General features: G+C 36.6%; 1 protein-coding gene across 2 annotated transcripts in view; it reads right to left on the reverse strand.

The window, feature by feature from the left end:
- Window positions 1–14,461, reverse strand: part of LOC101888093 (polypeptide N-acetylgalactosaminyltransferase 2) — a 259,551-nt gene that overhangs the window by 14,281 nt on the left and 230,809 nt on the right. For both annotated transcript variants that reach the window (XM_059124519.1, XM_059124518.1), the window contains exon 3: window positions 6,764–7,263. In XM_059124519.1, the coding sequence (XP_058980502.1) occupies window positions 6,764–7,263 (500 nt within the window). The remainder of the gene's footprint in view (window positions 1–6,763; window positions 7,264–14,461) is intronic.

A 14,461-nucleotide genomic window follows, 5' to 3' on the forward strand; every position in this document is an offset into this window, starting at 1 on the left:
TAGCTGATGCCCTGTTGGATGAAACATATATAAAGGAACTATAGCTATATCTGAACCGATTTTAACCAAATTTAAAGTACTTGTTTTTAGGATGAATTCAGTCGGAATAGCCAAAATTCAGTCCATTTGGGCTGGCATTAGCCATTTGGTGCACATAAACCTGATATCGGATAAAGATATATCCGATGGGAGCTATAACCCAATCTGGTCTGATCTCGATAACATTTGAGAGAGGTGCGCTCCATATGTTATCTGGTGCGAAAAATCATTCTTGTGGAGTGCATATTACGCAAGTGAGAGACTTAAAACCCTATTTCGGATGAAACATATATATGGGAGCTATATCTGAACCAATTTTATTGATATGCCATGGAAATATATAGATTTCGTTACTATGCCTTTACCATCAGCCCTGACCGACTTCTGCCTCGTTTTATTAATAATTGACCTCCCCCCATTTTAATACATTATTCTTTCCAATCCCCAATTTGATTTTCTTGCTTCTAGACTGAGTTCGGTCGGATGTTCCAAAATTCTGGTAATTTCAACTGATATTGGCCATCTGGTGCCCAATTAACCCGAAATCGGTTGCCCATATTCGACGGACCCATCTGGCAACGCCATAACTTTTGACAGAGATGTCACATCGCTTAATGACATACCGCGTTTAAAGCGTCAGTCCAAGCAGATTTTTACCATGAACCAATACACGCCACGCGAGCGCTCTGAAATAGTTGAAATTTACATTCAACAGAAGAAGTCAATTGAGAAAACTCAACGTGCTTTTAAAACATTAGAAAATGTGAGAAGTGCGCCTTCTAAGAACACCATTAAGCGTTTATACGAAAAATTTTCGACTGGTAAGGCTCTTTCTAATCCGAAGAGACCATATAAAAGTCGACCAAGGCTATCGGCCGAGAATATCGCTGCCGTACGAGCCAGTGTTGAGAGGTCCCCAAGAACATCCCAAAAACGCCGTTCTCAGCAGTTGGGCATGGCTCGGTCCACTTTACAACGGATTATTCGCATTGATTTGCATCTGTTCCCATACAAAATTCAATTGACGCAAAGAATGTTGCCTGCGGACAAGCCTTGTCGATTGGAATGGGCCCTAAGGTCCGTCGAATATGGGCAACCCGTATATGGGAGCTACATCTGAACCAATTTTATTGATATGCCATGGAAATATAGATTTCGTTACTATGGTAAGTTATTGTGAAATATAATGAAGAATATGATTATTTCACATAATCCTTCTAAAATAATCCTTTTAGGGCATTTGTAACTTTCTTCGATCCCCTTTAAATAGAGTTTTTTTTATATTCCAAAAAAAGGACCAAAAAGACCCCTTTGTTGACTCACATGGGTGTTAAAATTTACGAGCAAAATAATCTTGTTTGTTTTTGTCTGCAATATTTACAAACACTTCATACCTAATTTTAATGGATTCCAAGAAATCTTATTCCGAAAATTTCTAAATATGAGGGGGGAAACTAGCCCCTGCAAAATACCACCTTTTATTGGAAACTGCCTTTATCATCAGCCCTGACCGACTTCTGTCTCGTTTTATTAATAATTGACCTCCCTCCATTTTAATACATTATTGTTTCCCATCCCCAATTTGATTTTCTTGCTTCTAGACTGAATTCGGTCGGATGTTCCAAAATTCAGGTCATTTCAATTTATATTGGCCATCTGGTACTCAATTACCCCGAAATCGGTTGAAGATATATATGGGAGTTATATCTAAATTTGAACCGATTCCCACCAATTTCAATCGGTTTCGTCCTTAGGCCAAACAAATATTGTTTGGAAAAATTCATCTCAATCGGATAATAAATGCGACCTGCATTTTGTCCACGAAAATACACAATACAAATACAGACGGACGGACACACTGACATGCATAAATCGACTCAGAAAGTGATTATATGAAGGTACTCAAATGTAATATTGGGTCTATCTCGCTTCCTTCTCCATGTTACAAACAAATGCAGAACGACATTTTATCCCTACCATTATGTGTTGTAGGATATAAACACAAGTTGCACTCAGTCTTCAAAATAACTTTTAACGAAATTTCATCGAAATTCATCAATTAAAACTCCAAACTTAAAATTCAGATGAATTGTATTATCGGCCTTGTGATTTGTGAGGCAAGGAGGTTGGTTGGGGTTTCATTTAAATCTAAAAGCTCTGAGAAAATCATCTGTTGATTCTCTTTTCATCCCTTGATTTTCTCAGAGGTCTTGTAGAATTAAAGAAACTAACAGAAGAATATAGTTCACCACCTTGCCTTACAAATCATATGTCGATCATCGAACTTATCTCAATTCTAATTTTGGATTTTGTAATTAATAAATTCAAAATATTATCAAATTTTATTTAAACAAGTAAAAAAGCAGTAAGTTCGGCCGGGCCGAACTTTGTATACCATCCACCATTTGGAACGAATTAGAAAATTTTCAAAAAAATAAAATCCATTAAATTTTATTTTAAATCTTTACAATATCTAATATAGGAAGGTGCCGATATATGGGGGTATATATGATACTGTCGACCTATTAAGACAAAGTACTCATAAAGCACTCCTTGTGTGGATTTTCAGATAATTCCATTGAAAAAAGTGGCTAAAATAATCAAACTACTGAATATCTGGGAGTATCGTTATATGGGGGATATACGATATTACGGACCTATATAGATAATTCCCTTTCACGTGGTAAAGTGCTCACATAGAACTCCTTGTGTGGATTTTCAGACAATACGATTTGAAAATGTGGCCAAAATCATCACAATACCCAATATCGGGGGTACCGTTATATGGGTGCTATACGATATCATTAACCTATATAAAGAATTCTCTGTCGGGGGGTAAAGTGCTCACAAAAACCCCTTGTGTACAATTTCCGTTGAAAAATGTGGCTAAAATCATCAAAATACCGAATATCGAGGGTACCGCTATATGGGGGATATACGATATCGTGGACCTATATAGATAATTCTGTGCTGAGGAATAAAGTGACCACATGGAACTCCTTGTGTGGATTTTCAGACAATTCAGTTGAAAAATTTGGGTAAAGTTATCAAAATACCGAATACCGGGGGGTACCGTTATATGGGGGCTATACAATATCGTGGACATATATAGATAATGCTCTGCCGAGGTATAAAGTACCCACAAGGAATTACTTGTGTGCATTTTCAGACAATTCCATTGAAAAATGTGGGTAAAGTTATCAAAATACCGAATATCGGGGGTACCGTTATATGGAGGATATAAAGAGAGATCTGTGCAAAATATATAAAAGAGAGATCTGTGCAAAATTTTAGCTTCCTATCTTAATTCGTTTAGACTGTAGCGTGATTACAACAGACGGACAGGGCAAAATCGTCTTAGAATTTTACGCTGATCAAGAATATATATACTTTGTTGGGTCTAAAATGATTATTTCGATGAGCTACAAACGGAATGACGAACTTAATATACCCTCTATACTATGTATGGTGGAGGGTATAAAAAAAGCTTGCAAATTCTAAGAAAAAAGAGGTAGGACAGGAGTTCAACCGTGTTGAACAACACCAATTGTTTCAAAAACTGTAAAAATGCTTATTTGTCGTGCATTTATTTGAAAACATAGGTATGACATGCAAATCCCCTCCCTCCCCACTCTTGCTTCCGAACAAAATGAAGTAGTTTGATAAAATTTTGTTGAGATGCATTTTATATCCGTAGAATTGTTGGCAGCTCCACATTTTAATATAGCCTCATATAACTGTACCGCCAGATTTCAGTTATTTTGGCTGCTTTAATGATATTTTTGAGCAGAATTTGCTGGAAATTGGCAGTTTGTGTTCCCAGAATATAGGAAACATCATTCGAGAGAACTCTTCACATAGGTCCAAGGTTTTTTTTATAGTTTCCATGTAACTGGACCTTCAGATACTTGATATTTTTCACCGTTATTAACCGGAATTGTTTCAAATTCGGTATTTGGACCTCCACAGACAGAAAATTGCTAACCTTTCTATATTATATTGATTGATGTATATATTTATTGATGATTTTAGCTACACTTTTTACAGAATTACTTCAAATTTGGAATTCGCAATGCGTATTACTTCCCATGACAGAAAATCTAGTGTGCAGATCCACGTCTTCGTATTGCCCCCAAAAAACGGTACCTTCCATTATTCATTATCTTCATGATTTTACCTGAATTTTTCAAAAGAATTATCTCAAACTTGGTATTTGGAGTTCATATTAATTACCGCCCTAGTTGACAGAAAATTGGCTGTAAAGGTCCACGTTTTTTGTATGTGCACGTATTACTAATGTTCGGAATTTTTTAAACGTATGTTTTGAAAAAGAAGTTTTTATTTTTATGTTTATGTGTTTTTACTTGTTTAAATTACATTTTAAGATTCCGTACATATCTTTTAATCAATTAGACCCACATTGGTTTAAAATGTTAAAATCTTAATGAATAATATTTCATGACCAGGATCTTAAGGGGCAGATCTTAGTGCAGAAACTGTAAATATGTCAGAATTCAGGAGGTGCCGTAAAGGCTTTAACGAATAATGGACCTGTAAAATATCGAAAATTGTAAGGTAATCCCATATATAAGCTATACTAAATAGTGGCCCCGTATCGAAAATATTTTGAAGCAGAAATATCATTAGGTATATTTCCTGCCTATTAAACAGCCAGGATGTAGGTATATTTTCTGTGTTTATTCGGTGGAAAATTGTCCCAGAAACCTTCAAAACCCCCAAAATCAAGATGAACCGTTAAATGAGGCTATAGATGATAATGTATTTATATTCAACCTGAAATGCGGTTGGTTTAGTGGGGAATTGTTGCTAAATATCCTTTTATTGTTGTTTTTATAAAAACAACGTTTGTTTATTAGTGGAGAACGATGGTAATGTTTACCAGGGGGTAAGGCAGGGAATACCTAGATTTCGGAAAGAGCCACCAATCCTCATCGGTTCCTTTGTTTTTTTGTCTGGGATATTCTCACCAGAAGTTATTTTAAAAATAACTTCTATGACAAACAAGTAAAAAAGCTGTAAGTTCGGCTGGGCCAAACTTTTAATACCCTCCACCATTTGGTACAAATTTGGCAATTTCCAAAAAATAAAATCCGTTAAAAATTCTGTTAAAATCTTAAAAATACTGAATGCTTATACGACGACGTGGGCCTGCATAGGCAACATTTGTCATAAGTTATTACAATATTTAAGTGTTTATAATGTAGCTAAATTCATCAAAATACCGAATAGGGGGGTTACCCTTATATGGGGGCTACACGAAGACGTGGACCTGCACAGACAATTTACTGGCATGGGCTGAAGTATCCATTACGAACTTCACATGCGAAATTTGAAACAATCCCGGTAAATAATGTCGCTAAAATCATCAAAATACCGAATATCGGGGGTACGGTATATGGGGGCTATATGAAGACGTGGACCTATATGGCCCATTTTCTGTTTTATGCTGCAGTTTCTATTACGAACTTCAAATACCAAAATTGGAACGATTCCGCTAAATAATGTCGCTAAAATCATCAAAATACCGAATAATGGGGATACCGTTATATGAGGGCTATATGAAGACGTGGACCTACATGGCTCATTTTTTGACTTAGTATGTAGTATTCATTACGAACTTCAAATACCAAATTTGAAACGATTCCGGTAAACAATGTCGCTAAAATCATCAAAATACCGAATATCGGGAGGTACCGTTATATGGCGGCTATATGATTACTTGGACCTACATGGCCCAGTTACGAACTTAACCTGCTTACTGGCAAAATATACATGTGTGCAAAATTTTAGCCTTCTATCTTAATTTGTTCGAAAGATAGCGTGATTACAACAGACAGACAGACAGACGGACAGACAGACAGACAGGCAAACAGACGGACGGACATGGCTAAATCGTCTTAGAATTTTACGCTGATCAAGAATATATATACTTTGTTGGGTCTGACATGTGTATTTCGAGGAGTTACAAACGCAATGACAATATTAATATACCAGCCATAGTATGGTGGAGGGTATAAAAACATGTTTTACCCAAATGAGGAACCAAAGAATTAAATAAAACTAAAATTATTTTGGGAAGTCTTCTAAATCTTACAACCGCACTTATAAACATTTACATCTTTCTCCACTTGTTATGCTTTCGTTCAACCTGAACGAAGTAGCATAACCATGAAAGTTGGTTTTGTCTCTTACAACAAAAAACCCATCGTCGACCGTAGAACAGCGTGACTTCTTTGTTTTTCCATTTTTTTGAAAAAAATTCATAAAATAATGTGATATCAACAGACTGTTCAATATACACCTCACCTTAGACTTCATTGATAACGAAGAATATATAAAACTTCTGGCGTCTACGACAAATATTTCGAGGTATTGCAAGGGGAGAGAAAAATCAAAATGTGACATGATGCACAAATCTACTGCAATTTTTACGATATCATAAAGGGAAAATTGGTTATAGTTGTAAAACATTTTAGATTCTTGAGGTTCTGGAACTAACCAATGATGTAAATGGCAAAAACTAAAATTTTTACTTTTTAACATATTAAGCCCAAAATATACAACAGGTCCACTGTATCAAATTCGTATTTGAAATATTGGACTCAATAAACTGACACTCTTGTCACCTCATTTTTCCTCGCTTTAAATATCAAGCACAACACTCCATGTTATCTCCTTCTTAACTCAACAACAATATACTCACATTGGATGTCTTGTATCGGGAATTTCTCGATTACTCGGCAACGCATCGCTGGCTTCCTGATTGAAACGATTGCGTATGTATGGATCTTCACCCGTCCGTAATGCTCCGCCACGAATGTAGCCAGCCTCATCGAAATATTCCCAATCACCGTTATTTCCAGCTCCAGCCACGGCAGCACCATTTGGCGAGGCTGCCAAGCCACTGGATATAATGAGGCGTGATGTCTCCTCTTGTGGTGATAAACCGTTCAGACCTAAACCACCAATACGGGCATGCAATCCGCCAGGATCATCGCTAGATGCTATGACATTGACATGCAAGCCATTCGCATTCTGTTGTGGTCCGAAGTGTAGTGGCTGATTTGCAGTATCCTGCAGCAATAACTGTTGTTGTTGCTGCTGCTGCTGTTGTGTCTGTTGCCTTAAGGCCGATGCCGAGGGCACTGTTTCATCCTGGTATTGTTGCATAGCCTCACGTAACCTTAGAGCACGATTTTCCACCTGAAATGAAAACAAAGAAAAAGACCAGAAAAAAAATGAATTGCATGTTTAGCATAGAATGTTGAAGATAAGGTAGATGAGAGAGAGGGAGAACATGTTTTCGAAACACAGCCCGAGTCGATGTGACATAGATTCGCATAACTCGACCATAAAAGAGTGGAATTAATGAAGTAGACATTTGTGTTATAATGATATAATAAGTGTTGCATACCAATAGGCGTCACAGCACAACAAAGCCCAAAGTGGGGATTTAATAGAAAAAGTGGTTATCATGTTGTTTGGAATCATTCAAGCTTGAGGTGTTTTCATGGAAAACAAAACAGGACGAGGAGTTTAAATTTAAATATGTTGTGGGAGTTGGATATTCGAAATTAAATGCTCAACGAAGCATAGTTGTCCTGTTGTTAATAGGGGTTTATTTTAAATATAATTGAGATTATAAAGTTTGTGTTTAAAAATTATGAAAATAATGGTGGACTCTAAAAAAACAAATACTTTTTAGGTCGATGTTTGTTGCGAGATCCAATAATGTACTGTGAATGATGCTTTACTTATATGAAATGGAAGGAGATTTAAATTAAATCAGAAATGTCTTACTAAAATCAAAAAGGCTAAAAAAGGCCCCTAAAACGAGACAATAATAAATAAAAAAGTAGCAAGTTCAGCCAGGACGAACTTCTGATAACCTCCACCATGATATATACAAAGTCAAAATGAGGGCATATACGTCAAAAAAAAAAAAACAGTTAGACAAAGTCAAAAGTCGGGTGGGGCCAAATTTATGATACCCTACCTTTAGAAGAGCTCCATTAAAAAATACATATTTGAAGTAGATTCTACCACCTATCAACATTTGGCTTTAGAGCACTTATAATTTGGTTTCAAAGGGAACTAATATATTGGAGGTATGTCCAATTCTGAATCGATTTTCACTAAATTTGACGGAGACATTTTTATATTTTATACGAAATAACATTGCCATAGGGTGCATGCTATCACTTCAAGAAGCATTATATAAAAAAATATATCGGAGCAGAGTTCTACCCGAAATTCACTCCATTTGGGCTGATATTACCCATTATTTGCACAATAAACCTGAAATCGGATTAAAGATATATATATTATAGCCGCAAAGCCAAAGTTATTTCCGAGCCCTGTAAGAATTCTGGTAGCAAATATCAATGTGAGGGACTCAAAACCCCGAATCGGTTGAATTTAGCCAAAATTGAGGTAATTTTGGCTGATATTGGCCATTTGGTGCACATTTTACATGATATCGGTAGAAGATATATATGAGAGCTATATACAAATCTGAACCGATTTTGATACAATTTGGCAGAGGCATTTCTTGCAGTACTTGATATCTGGTACCAAATATCATTTTTGGGGAGTGCATATTATGAATGTGAAGGACTTAAAGATTAAATCGGATGAAATGTACAGGGTTGCCCATATTCGACAGACCCATCTGGCAACGCCATAACTTTTGACAGAGATGTCACATCGCTTAATGACATACCGCGTTTGAAGCGTCAGTCCAAGCAGATTTTTACCATGAACCAATACACGCCACGCAAGCGCTCTGAAATAGTTGAAATTTATATTCAACAGAAGAAGTCAATTGTGAAAACTCAACGTGCTTTACTACGGATTATTCGCATTGATTTGCATTTGTTCCCGTACAAAATTCAAATAACGCAAAGAATGTTGCCTGCGGACAACCCTCGTCGATTGGAATGGGCCCAAAGGTCCGTCGAATATGGGCAACCCTGTATATATGGAGATATTGCTATATCTGAACCGATTTTTTCCAGATTTTATGTACTAACTTCTAGACTGAATTCAACCACCAATTGCGGTCCTTGCAAAACAAATTGATTCAAATTTAGTACTATTTAGTACAGGCAGCACAAGTTTTTAGCTCTATCCGTTCACCAATTTGGGAACTTTTCGTAACCTTAAAGATCGAATTTCCCAAAACACATCTATCCCACAATTCATCACTACTTTTTGTACCCTACACCACATAGTGGCAAGGGTATCATATCTTTGTGCATTGGTTTGTAACACGCAGAAGGAAGCGAGATAGACCCTTTGTTACTTTTGAGGATCTGAATAGAATCACTTTCTGAGTCGATTTATGCATGTCAGTCCGTCCGCCCGTCTGTCCATGTATTCTTGTGAACAAAATGCAGGTCGCATTTAGCATCCAATTGATATGAAATTTTCCACATAATGTTTGTTTGGCCCAAGGACGAACCCTATTGAAATTGGTGAGGATCGGTTCAAATTTAGATATAGCTCCGATATATATCTTCAACCGATTTCGGGTTAATTGTGCACTAAATGGCCAATATCAGTCCAAACGACCTTAACATTGGCACTTCCGACGGAATACAGCATTGAAGCAAGTACATCAAATTTGGTGAAAATTGGTTCAGATATACCTATAGCTCCCAGACATATGTTTCATCCGATTTGGGTTTTTGAGTCTCTCACATGCGTAATATGCATTCCACAACAATGATCTATGGTACCAGATATCATATACAACTCAGAAATAATTCCCTAAAATCTAGTCAAAATCGCTTCAGAGCTTTATCCGATTTCAAATTTATTGTGCACCATTTGGCTAATTTCAGCCCAAAATGGAATGAATTTCAGCACTTCCGACGAAATTTAGTCCAGAAGCAAGTACATAAAACTGTGTGAAAATCGGTTCAGATATAGCTATAAATCCCATATATGATATTCATCCGATTTGGTATTTAAGTCCTCCAAATGCGTAATATGCCCTCCACAAGAATAATATTTTTTGCCAGATATAAGATACAGCCCAGAAATTAATTTGTCAAATATTATCGAGATCGGTTCAGATTTGGATAGAGCTCCAATACAGGGTTGCCCACATTCGACCGACCTTTGGGCCCATTCCAATCGACGAGGCTTGTCCGCAGGCAACATTCTTTGCGTCAATTGAATTTTGTACGAGAACAAATGCAATCCAATGCGAATAATCCGTTGTAAAGTGGACCGAGCCATACCCAAATGCTGAGAACGGCGTTTTTGGGATGTTCTTGGGGACCTCTCAACACTGGCTCGTACGGCAGCGATATTCTCGGCCGATCGCCTTGGTCGACTTTTATATGGCCTCTTCGGATTAGAAAGAGCCTTACCAGTCGAAAATTTTTCGTATAAACGCTTAATGGTGTTCTTAGAAGGCGGATTTCTCACATTTTGTAATCTTTTAAAAGCACGTTGAGTTTTCACAATTGACTTCTTCTGTTGAATGTAAATTTCAACTATTTCAGAGAGCTCGCGTGGCGTGTATTGGTTCATGATAAAAATCTGCTTGGACTGACGCTTCAAACGCGGTATGTCATTAAGCGATGTGACATCTCTGTCAAAAGTTATGGCGTTGCCAGATGGGTCTGTCGAATATGGGCAACCCTGTATATATCTTCATCCGATTTTAGGTTTATTGTGCGCCAAATGACTGATATCAGCCCAAATAGACTGAATTTTGAGGCTTCCTAAGGAATTCAGCCCAGATAAACTTCAAATGTGAAAATCGGTTCGAATATAGCTATAGTTCCCATATATCTGTTTCAATTTGTGCCTAAAAACTTTATTACGTTATAAAGTAAAGTCACTACATGTGAACCGAACATTATGAGTACAGGGTGCCATAAAAAAACTGCAACAAAGTCAAATGCCATAATTTTTACATTTTTTGTTAAATTTTATATGATATGAAAGCAACAAATGTCGGAAATAGCATCAAATTTTAGAATATGTTAAGATCTGAAACGTCACACGCTGACCGAATGTTGCTCTGCGGTATTTTGGTCCATTCCTTGAGATGATCTACACTTTGGTATATTTTAGTGCCAAACTTGCTTTCTAAAATACTCCAGACACAATAGTCTAACGGATTGGTATCCGGAGAGTTTGATGGCCATTATGCGTGCTCAAGGCTTTAGTAAACCCTCCACAACATTTTCGCGATAATATTCGGCATTTATTCTGTTCATGTCCTGCGCTTAAGTTCTGGTGGCCACCCGAAGGGGCACATTTTCAGCTGATCTCTTTGGCAAGTAAACACGTTCATTTTGTTTGTTTACAAGCTGGTGGACAACGAATGTTTTCTCATCGGAGAAAACCAAATTCGGCAGTTCACCACTTTCGGCCAAGCAAAGCAACTCTTTGGCTCTTTTGAGTCTATTTTCTTTCTGTTGTGGTGTAAGTTCTTGCACTTTTTGGAATTTCAATAGCTTTACCCCGAGCTAATTTTTCAATATTCGCCGAATTGCGATATGTTCAGCTCACGAGCCATTTTTCGGTCACTGCGATGCAGGTTTTGATCAAGTCGCTTCTTTATTTTTCGAACCATTTCTGCTGATATTGCGGGTTTCTTTCGTCCACTTCCTTGACGTCGGGCTACGCTACCAGTACCACGGTACGAGACACAAAAGATTTATTCACATTTAAATGCTAGAGTGCTCTAACGATAGCCACTTCTGGTTTTCCAGCCAAATATAAAGAAGTCACACTATCACGCTTGAATTCCATCACGAATAACTTTTTTACTGGAAAATTCTCACTAAAATCCTTTTGTACGCTTGTAAAAAATATAATGAGCTGCCACTGGAATAATTTTAACAGCTATTGGACGAGTGGCTTAGAAATGACAGCAGTCTGAATGGATTTTCGAATATCAAAGTATTTGTTAATTCGGGCTTTCAAGCAATTTGACAGTGAACTACAGATGAATTATGATTTACTTAAAACATTGTTTTAACTTGCATTGTTTAAGAAGAATTCTATAAAAAAAATGGTATCCTCCTTACATTTAGAGCAAATTCAGTGCTGTAGGGCATCATTTGGTTGGCCCCCTCCGGCTATTACCCTTTTCTACTTTAACTTATTTCCTATGGTATTCTCCATCGTCCTGTAACGAACATCCCCATTTTCAACTTTGTTCCACATTTTCTGTTGCCATTGTTTTTTTTTTTAGTTTAAGTAAAATTCACATTGCAATGCATAACTTTATTTTATTGTTCAAAACTTTTATTTATGAAAATAGTTTTTTATGGGATTTTTAAACAACAATATTTCACAAAAAGGCAACATCCTCAGAAATCACAGCATATCAGGCCAACATCTTTAAATTGCAGATAATTCAACATTTTTTTTTCCTTTTATCTTTCAATCAATATCTGCAACATTTTTGTAGAATATTTCCTTTGAAGCGGAATTTCCTCTTGGGTACAATGCTAAAGTTAAATTTTCTATAACTTATGAGCCATTGAAATTGTATCTTTTTCATTTTTTTTTTTTTTTTTTTTTTTTTTTTTTGTATTGTCGACTGTGCTTTTCTTGGGATGCCACCTTTTCAATGATGTTGATGATGATGACAGAAGGCAGAGCAGAGGAAGATCATCAAAAGAAATTGCAATTCAGCTGGAAAAATAATGAATCAATCAAATTAAATGCCCACTGGAGACATTGGGGCGTGAAATTGAAACATTGTTATAGGTCAGCAAAAAGAGATACTTGAATACGTGAAAAAAGCCGAGATGATGACATTCATAGGCCATTGCCACTTGAACTTCAAACATCAAATCAAAATTTATTAAATTATCGTCTGGTGGTGTTCTGCTGAGAAAAAAGATACAAAATGAGTAACGACAACACTCATGAGTTTTGTCAGCAGAGATCTGATGGACTATCAGTCTAAAGTGATTAATAATATGTTGAAAGGTTACATATTGTAGTATCGTTAAAGAGGGCAAGAGATTAAAGATATGTAATATTTGTAGAGGCAAAAAGAGGCAACTTGAAGATTTTTTATTGGCCTACCAATTTAATACAAATGAAACCAGTAAGGAAAGGTCAAAAGTTGGGCGGGCCCGACTATATAATACCCTACACTGCGTATTTAATAGAGCTCCCGTAACAAAAAAGTTTAAATTGGAAATTTATGTGAAGTAGATCATACCAACTCTGAACCTTATTTGAATGCGTATCGTGGCTTTAGGGTAGTCACAATTTGAGAAATATAGCCAACTCGGAATCGATTTTCAACAAATTTGCCGGATGCTTTTCTACCTCTAGTACTCTGTATAGTGCATGATATGGAGCAATAGATATACCGAACCAAGTTTCACCATATGGAAAAGTTCGTTTGAATATGAAACAAGTAAAAAGACATTAAGTTCGGTCGGGCCGAAATTTCAATACCCTCCACCTTCGGGTAAAGGAAACATTTTTATATAAAAATATCTATATTCAAGCGTGTTTCACTTTAAACTTAGTAAGAACGTTTGCACAATGCAGTTAAATTTATCAACAAACAAGTAAAAAAGCAGTAAGTTAGGCCGGGCCGAACTTTGAATACCCTCCACCATTTGGAACGAATTAGAAAATTTTCAAAAAAAAAAAAAAAAATCCATTAAAATTTTTTTTAAAATCTTTAAAATATCTAATATATCTTTAAAATATCTATCCCCCGATATATGGGGGGATATATGATATTGTGGACCTATTAAGACAAATCTATGTCTGGGTGTAAAGTACTCACAAGGAACTCCTTGTGTGGATTTTCAGATAATTCCATTGAAAAATGTGGGTAAAATCATCAAAACGGGGTACTGTCGGTGGGTTAAGTGCTCACAAAGAACCCCTTGTGTACAATTTCGGACCATTCCGTTGAAAAATGTGGCTAAAATCATCAAAATACCGAATATCGGGGGTACAGTTATATGGGGGCTATACGATATCGTGGATCTATATATAATTCTCTGCCAAAGCATAAAGTACCCACAAGGAACTCCTTGTGTGGATTTTCAAACAATTCCGTTGAAAATTTGGGTAAAGTTATCAAAATACCGAATATCGGGGGTACCGTTATATGGGGGATATACGATATCGTTAACCTATGTAGAAAATACTCTCTCAGGGGGTAAAGTACTCACAAGGACCTACTTGTGTGGATTTTAAGACAATTCCATTGAAAAATGTGGCTAACATCATCAAAATACCGAATATCGCGGGTACCGTTATATGGGGGATGTACGATATCGTGGACCTATATAGACAATACTTTTTCAGGGGGTAAAATACTCACAAGGGACTCCTTTTGTGGAATTTCAGACACTTCCACGTTATATGGGGGATATACGATATCGTGGACCGA

The sequence above is a fragment of the Musca domestica genome, unplaced genomic scaffold (genome assembly GCF_030504385.1).
Source record: "Musca domestica strain aabys unplaced genomic scaffold, Musca_domestica.polishedcontigs.V.1.1 3, whole genome shotgun sequence".
Lineage (NCBI taxonomy): Eukaryota > Metazoa > Arthropoda > Insecta > Diptera > Muscidae > Musca > Musca domestica.